This window comes from Acinonyx jubatus, chromosome A1 (genome assembly GCF_027475565.1).
Source record: "Acinonyx jubatus isolate Ajub_Pintada_27869175 chromosome A1, VMU_Ajub_asm_v1.0, whole genome shotgun sequence".
NCBI classification, from domain to species: Eukaryota; Metazoa; Chordata; class Mammalia; order Carnivora; family Felidae; genus Acinonyx; species Acinonyx jubatus.
Genome location: NC_069380.1, coordinates 107,836,144 through 107,846,830, shown reverse-complemented (window position 1 = coordinate 107,846,830; position 10,687 = coordinate 107,836,144). Strand labels below are relative to the sequence as shown.

Here is a 10,687-nt window from a genome sequence, read left to right as displayed (position 1 = left end):
CTGGGCTGCCAGCCTGGACAGAGTGCCATAGGGAATATCCCCACACAGCCTGGGCGGGGAGACTGGGTACCTCCCACTCTGGGCTAGCTCCCTGATGAGATTCTCAGACCGTGTTTCCCCTCATTCATGACCAGGAAGGTTCACAGAGCAGGCGTGGGAACCTGCTTGTCCGCCAGGGCCTCCTCGGACTCAGGCTGAGATTTGCCGCATCCCAGCCCTCATTCCTTCCCAGACGGGACTAGGTAAATGAGGTGTCCACTGTTTTGGGTCCCTGTTGTATGAAGGGGTTTGGGCAAACCAAGAATTGGCCCCAGTATGCCATCCCAGCCACCTCAGTCTTTCATTGGTCCCCTTGTCATCAACCCATCATCCACAGGTAAGTCACCAGGAGGATGCTTGACACAGGAGCTGGGGATAGGCTGAATCCCTTTGGGAGCTTGGCCCTGTGGGTGGACCCCGGGTCCCTCGTTTTCTTCAAGGTCTTCTCCACTGGTCCGTCCGCTCCCCCGATAGCCTGCCTGGCCCGGACCCGGGTGTCCCCCCTCCTCCCCAACCTGAGGGTGGTGATGATGGGGGCGGGGTGGGCGGGCAGCAGGAGCCCGTGCGCCCAGCAGGACCACTGAGGAGAAGGGCGGGAGCCCAGCCGGGGAAGTCCGCCCGGGTTGGGGGGCGCTCCCCACCTCCTCGGCGCCAGGATCGGGTCGCGGGCCCTTCTGCAGCCGCCGAGGGACTGGGAAGGAGGGAGGGCCGAGTCCTGCAGGTGGAGCGGGGCGAGGGGAGGCGGGCGCGGCGTACGTGCGGCGAGCGGCCGGCGGCATGAAGGGCGCAGATAGCGGCTCCCGCCCGTCCCAAAGGCCGCTCTTTGGCTCTCGGCTCCCGGCTCCGGCGGGCTTGGCAGCCCAGACCTTCCCGGGGGTCGCTGGCGGCGAAGACCCCCGGCCGAAGCTGTCCGGGCGCAGAGCCAGCGCCCCAGCCGGCCGGCTGGGGGCGGGAGGTGGGGACGTGGCGGCGGCTCAAGCAGGCGGAGCCGGGCCGCGGCGGGAGGCGGAGCCGCCCCGGGAGGAGGCGCCGAGCGGGCCGGGCGCCGCCGCGGGAGGTTCTGGAAACGCCGGGAGCGGCGCGTGTCCAGGTGAGCGCTCCGCCCGCTCGGCCGCCGGGTCCGCGGCTGGGCTCGCGCGCGGGCCGGGGTCGTCGGGCCGTGAGTGCTGCCGGCGCGGGGCCGGGAGTTGGGGGCCGGGGGTCGCGCAGCCCGCTTCCCGCAGCACAATTCGGGCCGCAGCCCGGAGCCCTCCGCCCTGTTTCTCCTCCCGTCTGGGTTCCTGTCCCGCCGCTTCCCCGAGCTCAGGGTGGTGAGGTCAGCGGCGCCCTTCCTGCCGGTCCCTGGGCGTCCGCGCCGAGCCGGGCGGGGTGGAGAACTTGGCCGCCCTGCCTCGGCAGGCTCCCCGGGAACGGCAACGGGAGGCCTGGCCCCGAGTGCGGCCAGAGGTTGGAGGCAAAGGCGGTGCCCTCGGCTGAGCCCCGGGGGGCCGCTTAAAGTTAGCGAGGTCCGCCTTCCTCCCTCCAAAGGGATGGGAGTTTCTGGCTTTAGCCCGGCGGGGTCCACCTTGGTACCCGTGAAACAGGCTGTTGGTTGAGAACAGTCCCCCCCCCCCCCCCCCCCCCATAGACCTCTGTTTCCAACCTGCGTTATTTTTCCTCAGAAGCTGCGTGGACCTCTGGTAACTAGTTAACTAATTCAAACGGACCCTTCGGTGTGTCAGAAACTGCAAGGAGTTGCTAGCTAAGTGCAGCAGACACATTGAAGACTGGGAAAGTCCAGGTCCAAAACAGTGTGGTAAGTGTGGTGTTAGGAGGGAGCATCAGGCTGTGTGGGTCCTTGGTAGAGGGCAGGATGCGTCAGGCCAGAGGGCTTCCTGGAGGAGGTGACTTATGAGCTGGCGTGGTCAGAAGAAATCTGAATAAGGGTAACCTGGACAGAGGAACAACCCGTGTGAGTGGGAGCAGATCTGTATACTCTAGAAGAGGCAAGGTGATGAGGGAAGGGACATTTAAGGGGATAGCTGCCCATGGGCCCTGACCACCACAGTTTGAAGTGAGAGGACAGTGCCTGGTACTGTGCCCTGCATTTGGATTTGCCTCAGCATGAGCCTGGATCAGGGCACTTCCAACTTCAGGACAGCATAGGTAGGGCCCCTGGCCTTGTATTCTAATATGACATCTTTAAGATGGTGTGCAACATTAGTGTTCATCCCAAGACCAAGACTGGTGTCTTGTGCTGTAGGGTGAAGCCTAAGGCACGTGCTTCTTAATGTATACCGTCTGAGGCCTGATAGCCTCAGCCCTTTCTCAGGAGTTCCTGGCTCTGAGAGCAAGGGTTGGGGGATATCATTTGTAGCTGAGGACATTCTCACATGTCCCTGATGTTGCCAAGATCTGCTGTCCACCTAACAATGTATAGAATGTTTTTGCAAGCTACTGCTGCTTCTCACCCTGGATCACATCTGGAACAACAGGTTTCATGATTTAGCTCTCTATTAATGCACCAAGATGTCCTTTGGCTTGTGTTTAAGCTGCCACTGAAGTGTCTAGGTGTAGTCTCTCACTGTGCTTCTGGGCCTCAGAGCCCAGGCCTCTTCTGTTCACTTGAACACACTTGCAAGATGTTTGGGCTTTGAATCCTTTTCTTCTAGTCCTTCTTATTCTCAGATGGCCGAGTATGTCTTCTGTGCGGCCCAGCCAAGGAGGCCACGTAGCAAGGATGGAGTGAGTTGGCCTGGGGCCTCATCCCAGAGATGCTGTCATAGTGGGCCACCCTAGTTCTCTGAGAGCCCAGCATGCAGACATGATGATGGTTAGGCATTGCCTATGACTTGTGATAGGCCTTTTTACCCAGTAGGAGGCTCTGAAATGGGGTGCCCAGGAGCGTGTTTACTTTGTCATTGGTTTAGCCTGTACACAGCTGATCTCTGTTCATTTCCTGAGTTCCTCTACTGTGCTTGGCTTCTGCTTTGAGTGTGCCTAGGGCTGGAATTAGGAGGGAGAGAAGGAGAGGGAAGTGGTGGTGATACTATCCTTGCCTGTGGATAGCTTATAATCTCCCTGAGATTACTGCTTCATGCTGGCAGCTGGTCCTGTGGCAGAGGAGGAGCTCAGAGTGTGAGTACTCATCAGTAGGAGAGACTGTGTGGGTGCAGCCCTGAGGAATGACTAGGGTGAGGGATTCTGGGGTCTACTCATTTCCTAACAGAGCCTTACTTTTTACTCTGCTCTCCCACATCCATGGGAAGTTCTGAGGCTGGACGCAAGACCTTGGCCGATTTGTGGCCACGTTGGCTGATAGTGTACATTGGGCTGATGGGTGTGTCCCTGGCTCCTGGGATCTGTCAAGAGTTTAATTTTATGCAGATGGTCATTGGCAGGAAATGCTGTGCTGCAGGCACGTGCAAGCCCAGACAGAGTGCTAGAGCGAGAGTTGGACTTGGAAAACATTGCTTGAAGTGCCCTAAAGTGGGACATCAGCGTGTTTTAGAGGGAGGGGGCTAGTGGCTCCTGTGGTCTCTGGGGTTTGCGCTGGGGATGTGGAATGAAGGGTATACTTTTTATTCTCAGAAGGGGTGGAGGAGAATGAAAAGCCTGGACTAGACTTTTTGGAGCCCTAGAAAAGGGTTTTTACACAAGTGGTATTATTGCAGGGCAGAAGATTAAGTGTTTGGGTAGTGAGTTCTCTGGCTCAGATTGGATCTGTCTGAGCCTGTTCACAGACCAATATCTGCTGTAGACCTTTTAGGAAGTGCATTCTAGAGTACAGCCTACTGTGTACCAGGTACTCCTGAGGGCCAGGGTGTGGCGAGATCCTGAGGCCTGGTACTTGTAGGAACTCAGATCCATTAGGTCAGAGGTATAGAAATACAGGAGATCCTAGAGTATTAGTCCAGTCCCCTGCCTTTTGCCAGAGAGCTTTGTTTCCTAGGTGACCTGTAGAGCCACTAATTGGCCTGTTTCAGGGTTATTCCCTGATAGTATGCTCCATTATGTCTGACTCTGCTCCCACCTAAATTAATGTTTCATTTCTTTTGGCCCTTGTGGGATATGGAGATTGCCCAATTTCTGCCTTGTTTTCATCTTCACTGTCCCTTAGGCTGAACCTTCTCCTTTTCTTTCTTTCTTTCTTTCTTTCTTTCTTTCTTTCTTTCTTTCTTTCTTTCTTTCTTTCTTTCTTTCTTTCCTTTTTTTTTTCAACATTTATTTATTTTTGAGACACAGAGAGAGACAGAGTGTGAGTCACGGGGGAGCAGAGAGAGAGGGAGACACAGAATCCGAAGGAGGCTCCAGGCTGTGAGCTGTCAGCACAGAGCCCGGTGTGGGGCTCAGACTCATGAACCATCAGATCATGACCTGAGCTGAAGTCAGGAGCTTAAGAAAATGAGCCATCCAGGCACTCCTGGACCTTCTCATTTTCCAGGGATTAGCCAGACAGCTGGCCAATCCAGGTCTACTGATGTCCCTCTAGTAACCTTGGTGCCAATGTCTGGTGAAAACTGCTTGGTGGTAGGCTGCCTGTCAGTACTTGTCATCTCATTCAGTCCTCACAACAACCCTGTAAGATGTGGGTCCTAATGTTATCACCATCACATAGGTGGGAAACAGGCTTCGGGAGTTCTGTAACTTGTATAAAGTCACAAAGCCAGGAAGTGATGGGGGAGGTGAGATTTAACTTGGAGTGGTTTGACCCCACTGTGGGTATGCCTGATTAGATAGTACTGCTTTGCCCTGAACTGGGCTGGTTGGTCATTTGTGAGTGCTGTGATGTCTGAAGCAGGAGTGACTGCTCGCTTGAACTTGAGGCTCCTTGTTCCTATCTTCTGGGCCCATGCTGCTGTCCACCTTTTGGTGGGATCAAGCCAGGTATATCATGAAGCTGCTTTGTGGACTGTGATACAGTCCTTGACCTGGGCAAGCCTGCTCTGCTTGGTCAAAGTGTGGCTCCTCCTTTTGGGAGACCCTTAGGCTGTAAGACAGCAGATGTTACTGAGTGGGATTGAATGGTAGCAGTATCTAGCAGAAAGTGTGTTTTGGGTTTACGTCAGCTCTGCCATTGACTGGTGGTAGCATGTCAGGTATACAGGAAACCTCTCAGCCCCCCTTGCCTAGCTTCTATATCTGAAATCAAGATGATTATCTAGTTTGCAAGACTTTGGTGAGGATGAGATGGTAGAAATGGAAGATTTTTGGAAATGTAAATGGTGGTTGGCTTAGTTCCCAAAAAAGCAGTGCCTGAGGCAGAGCTTAAGTGCTTAATGCCTTACTGGAAGGTGCAGGGCAGCAAGGGTAAGGGAAGATTAACCAGAGGGAGGGAAGGATGGAAGCAAGCTGGCCAATTTGCACAGAGACGCAGTCATTGTTCAGCTGTGCCAAATATCCCTGGGTGATCTCTACAGAAACTCCATGCTGCAGAATAGTTTGTCATCCAAAGCCTGAAGAGGGAATTCATCTGCTGACCTCCTTCTGTGTTCTGTCTTCATTGGTCAGAGTTGCCTCATAAGAGTTCTCTCCCTGCGGCTCCTTGGTTGCACTACCAGGGCCCTCCAGGAGCCACTGGGGAGGCCAGTGTGGCACTTCTGTGGTGTGTGGAAGTAGGAGGAGGAGCCAGAGATTTGGGGCCTGCACAGTCGCCTTCACTGGGTCTGAGGCCCAGCAAGAGACCCAGGGTCCAGGAGACTGGTGAGGCCAAGAGAGTGTGAGGTGGTGCATCAGAAGCATCCTGTGTAGCGCCGTGTGGGTCTTGTCCTTGTGTGTAGTTGCTTATGAGTTAGTCTCACTTAGACTGCCAAGTCTCTGCCAAGACCCTGACTGAAGATCCAATTTGGTCTTTGCATGTTGATTTTTACAGCCTTCTCTGCTACTTCACTGCCTGGCTATTGAAGCAGGAGGCTTTGTAGTTTTGATGGTACCCAGGTGGGAAGTATAAATCAACATGTTCATATACCTGATAGTGAAGTACAAGTATGGATATAGATGAACATCTGGGTTTCAATGAAGAAAATCCTCAGCGAAGAATATTTTCCATGAAAAGTAGCATCTGAGGCTGGGAAACCTAGAGTCATGAGATGGGACTGGAGTGGGCTGTAGGGCCATGTGGTACAGAGTCAAAAAGACCCTGGGGATCAAGGAGTTTGGACTTTATCCTAAGAGCAGTGGAGAGAAAGACCACAAGAGGAGCTGCAGTAAGCTATGCTGGATACTTTGTAGAGCAGAGGTTGGTGGGAGTTGGGGGGGTGGGGTGGCGGTGCACCAGATGTGATGACAGTGAGTGTAGGTAGGAACCAGGATGGCTGCGGGAGGGAATTGGAGGTGGCTCAGACCACGGTGATGACTGAGGCCTCACATTGGGTGAGGAGAGAAGGGTGCTTCTCAACCTTCTGGGGAAGTCAGCTTCTGGGCCTATTGGACATCTGTATGCTTAAGTGCCGGGGCCTCCCCGAGCTTCTGCACAGCTCACAGGTCCTCTTGACTCTGCCATCCCAGAGTTGGCCACACCACTGGGAGGCAGGACCACTGGGGGGCGCATTTTGCTCCTTCACAGAAGGCAGGCAGCTTCTTGATTAGTGCCTGGTAAGACTTGCTTGTACTCAGCAAACCCATGTTCTGTCTCTAGGCTGTTAAATACATTGTTAAAATTCAAGCTGTTGCATTTGGGTTGCAGCTGCGAGCTTGGCAGAGGTTCATGCCTGATGAGGTAAGGGGAGAAGCTAAGGACTCTGCTGGTTTGCAGCTGGAAACCTCTTTTCATGGCCATTTGGCCAGATTGTAAATGTCCTTTCCAAAGAGCAGGCTTGTTGGGGCCTCTGATTGTATGTCTTGGAATTGCCCTGTGCTTAGAAACAGTGCTGGTCACCTGGTGAGTGAATCACTGTCACTGGGGTGTTGGTAGGCTTTGGAGGATCTACCTGTGGGGGTCCAAACTTGGGACTTCATATGCATACAGTGTCCATTCTTAAACAATCCATAACAATCCATTGTGTGGGAAAAAATGTAAAATCTTGTGATACTGTTTCTGACTTAAACAAGTCTGTGGCAAAGCATTATTTGTTGGGTGCCTGATTTGGGCCAGACGTGTTCTAAACTCAGGGTGCAACACACATAAAATTGCATATTGGTTTTCTCCTCAGGCTCGGGTGCCACTTTGTTTTTTGTTTTTTTCTAAAAGGAGGTTTGACATTGCCCATTTCCAGGACTATTCAGCATGGATTTCTGAATGTTCCTGGAAAGGCTTTTGGGAGCACTGGACACTTTGTGGGGGCACTGGGCATGCACACACATTCCCACCTACTGTATCCTATCAAGCTTTGGGTGTGGGTATGAGATCAGATTGAAGGGCAGGCAAGTAGGTGGTTGGCCTTTCCCACACTCTGGGACAGTCCTTCTTGGATGCTGCTTCTTCCCAACCTGACCCTAGTTAGTATCTTTTTTAGTACAAAGTGTTTAGTGTTCAGGGCCAGGATCAAGAGAAGCGTTGGGGCTCTAGGGTACCACTGCCTGAGGTGGTAATGTTGGTTTTGGCAGTCTAGGGGCTGCTTGGGAGTAACTGGCTCTCTGACCAGTGGAGTCATCTTGCTCTCCTCCATCACAGCAGGACTTTGCAAGCGCTTAGCAAGCCATTTCCCAGAACCCCATTTGAGATTCTGTGGGGCTCTGCCTCCAGGCTGGTATTTGTGGATGGGCTCAGTCTAAGCCAGATAGTGCATTCCAGAGAAATGACAGCTGGAATTCATGTAATGAAGGAACCTGGCTGCTTTTTGCTGAGTGCTGTAAGGCATGAACCATGGACTGGATCACCAGGGTGATTTGAAAGGAAAGGAGAGGCATCTCCCTCCCTTGAACTTGTTACCCGATCTCTGAAGAGATATGCCACTGCAGCTGGTGACACAACAGGGGGAAAGCGCTGGGCTCCCCCACTTCTGGCCATGTCTGGTCTGGTGTCTTGCCTGGGCCCTGGTCTCCCACCACCCCATCCTGACAAGGCAGTTGGCTGGTCTCTCACTGTCCACAGATAACAGCCTCTTGGCCCTGAATTTTACTGTTCCTTCTTTTCACCTACAGAAGGTGCTTTCCTGAGCTAGTTAAGCCTCTTGAGGTATAAGGAACGGACACTACTCCCTGTACAGGGGGCTCGTGTGAACAAAAAGAGAGGCTTTCAGAAATCCTGGGGTGGTGATGCAGCATGGCGAGGCCTGAGTGGAGATGTGTGGCTGGAACACGGAGGGCCTGGGCTCCACCTGAGGTCTGACGGCCTGCTCACCTTCTCTCAGTGACTTGCTCTCCTCTGCTGCCCTAACTCCATAAATTGGTCCTTTAGCCCAATACCCTGCAGCAGGTTCTGGCCTAAAGATCTTGCTCTGTGTATCTCCTGGTCCCCAATATCGAGGGCACTGATGGGCATGCTCATAGCTCTGCAGACATTTAGCAGGGACATGAACAAATGCAGCCATTTGCTTATTCACTCCTCTTAATAGAGGAACTGTTTTAGGGGTAGGGATTGTGGTTGGGCCTCTTTGAGCCTAACCTGGAACTATAGTAGATTGGAGTTTCTTCTGAGGTAAGGAATGATAGTCTTGGCTGTGTCTGTCTGATCGACCATAGCAGGCAAAACCCTGATGAACTAGCATTAGCTCAGACTTGGAATTCAGTCAGGTAAGGCTTACGTTTTTGGGGGGAAGCATTTGTATTTTCTTCATTTTCCTTGTTTTCTCTTAGTACATTTCTGGGGGGTTTGGCTGAAGTAGAGCAGGAAGAGAAGGGGCTGGCAGAGTGGGAACTCAGATGGGAGCTGGTCCTTCAGCATGCTCTGGGCTGCGTGGCTGAGCTGGAAGACCATGTCCAAAGCTTCCGTTGTATACTTAGGTTCACTGCCAGTGGAGCTTGCCCCATGTTGTGCCTGCTGCCTTCACAGCTGAATTGCGCTATTTCGAGGCTGACTAGAAGACAGAAGCTGATCTCACACCATGTCAGCTGCCTAGCCTAGCCCAGAGTTTTGGATTTGTGTGGATGGTTCATTTTTGTATCCCTGGTGCCTAGCTTAGTGGGTAGCCCGTGTGGATCTTCAGTAAATATTTGTGAATGTGACGTGCCAGTGGGGATGGTGTCTGGTGAGGTGGCAGACAGGAAGAGTGGTGTCTGCCCAAAGTGCTTGCTTTCCAGACTGCGTCTGCTGTGGCCAGGTGCACACTGTCAAGGGGAGTGGTTTTATCCCCCTGCTGGCCAACAGCTGCTCTATGCCTCATTTCGGATAGGGGCTCCCTGCTGCATACTGTGTCAAGTTCTATCCCTGTTTCTTGTGTACTTTCAGTCTTCTTGTGTGCCGAAGTTACCTGTGTGTCCCCAGCACCCGGCACCATCCTGACACACGTGTTGGAGAGAAAGACAAATAAGTCAAGCAGGCTGTGAAATGACAAGTTCTGGGCCAGAATCTTGGAGTGATAGGCTATTAGAATCAGAGGTGACTGCCTCCCACACAATTCAGCCTTTCCATGTTGCCTTTAGATACCAGGAATCTAGAGGGCAGGGTCTCTCCCAAGGGTGCATGGCCTCCCAGAGCAGGGAGCATTGAGCACACATCCCTCGTTGTACACCTTGGCCTCGTTGCACTGCTGATTCTGAATATCCTCAGTTTCTATGTACTAGGTCAGAGTTTTGGCATGTTTGGCGATGTCTGTCTGTGTGCACATGTGTAAGTATCTCTCACCTAAGTTACGTTTTTCAACTGTTGATCCAACAGCTGTCACTTGAATGCCTTGCAGACACTACTCTCTGTGACCATGAAACGCTGGGTGTCCACATTGCTCGTGGCCTGGTTTGCTGTCCTGGGCCGTGTGCAGGCTGAATTCTTCACTTCCATTGGTATGTGCCAACAGGACTGTTGTCTCCCTGAGCAATCCTTGGCTCAAGTGCTAGGGAATATCACCACCTAAGTTCTGTTCTTACTCAAGATGGGATGGCTCACCCACTGATTTTGAACAGTTCAGGGGAAAGTGGAGCTTGTGGAGCTGCCATTTCCCCTTCTGAGGCCCTGGTGACCTGAATGTCCTTCCTAGGAGCTAGCTGTCTCAACTGGGTGTCCTCCCTGAAAATTGCAGGCTGCTCATGGGTTTCCTGGCCTTTCTGACCATCTTTCCCCAGGGTCAGAGAGTGGTTCTGAGCAGAGAACCCTTAGGATGTCCATGCCCTGGTGACAGGATCCAGCCGGTGGCAATAGGAGAATGAGATTTGGGGCTTCTTCCTGAAGGCATTCCCAGTGTGCTTATCTCACTGGCCCCTTAGAGCCTCCGCCTCTTTCTTACTGAAACTGGGGGCCAGGACCCTGTGAGTGCCTATGTCCCCTTTAACTTCCACGTCCCGGTGATCCCATGAGAGTTGACATGATGGTGGCCCAGAGGACATACTTCTGTGCTGGTGTTCTGTGCCCCAAGGAAGGAGGCTGGATGCCTCTCATCTGTTTCTTACTGGTTCTGCCTTTTTTCTTTCTCTGCAGGGCACATGACCGACTTGATTTATGCAGAGAAGGACCTGGTACAGTCTCTGAAGGAGTACATCCTTGTGGAAGAAGCCAAACTCTCAAAGGTTAAGAGGTATCTGATGTCCTAAATCCTTACCCTCACCCACCCCCCCCCCCCCCATAACCCCCCTAGGG

The 10,687-nt window shown here is 53.0% G+C and overlaps 1 protein-coding gene across 13 annotated transcripts in view; it reads left to right on the top strand.

The window, feature by feature from the left end:
* The first annotated feature begins 236 nt into the window (after positions 1-236).
* The window catches only part of P4HA2 (prolyl 4-hydroxylase subunit alpha 2), a 34,792-nt gene continuing 24,341 nt past the window's right edge, over positions 237-10,687 (top strand). For 6 of the 13 annotated variants that reach the window (XM_053220798.1, XM_027076741.2, XM_027076737.2 and 3 more), the window contains exons 1-4: positions 994-1,129; positions 1,701-1,834; positions 9,776-9,897; positions 10,529-10,625. In XM_053220798.1, coding sequence (XP_053076773.1) covers positions 9,816-9,897; positions 10,529-10,625 — 179 coding nt within the window. In that variant the 5' untranslated portion in view covers positions 994-1,129; positions 1,701-1,834; positions 9,776-9,815. Of the gene's footprint in view, positions 377-993; positions 1,130-1,179; positions 1,355-1,700; positions 1,835-9,775; positions 9,898-10,528; positions 10,626-10,687 lie in introns of those variants that run through there. The other 7 variants (XM_027076739.2, XM_053220785.1, XM_053220762.1 and 4 more) reach the window with 6 other exon arrangements.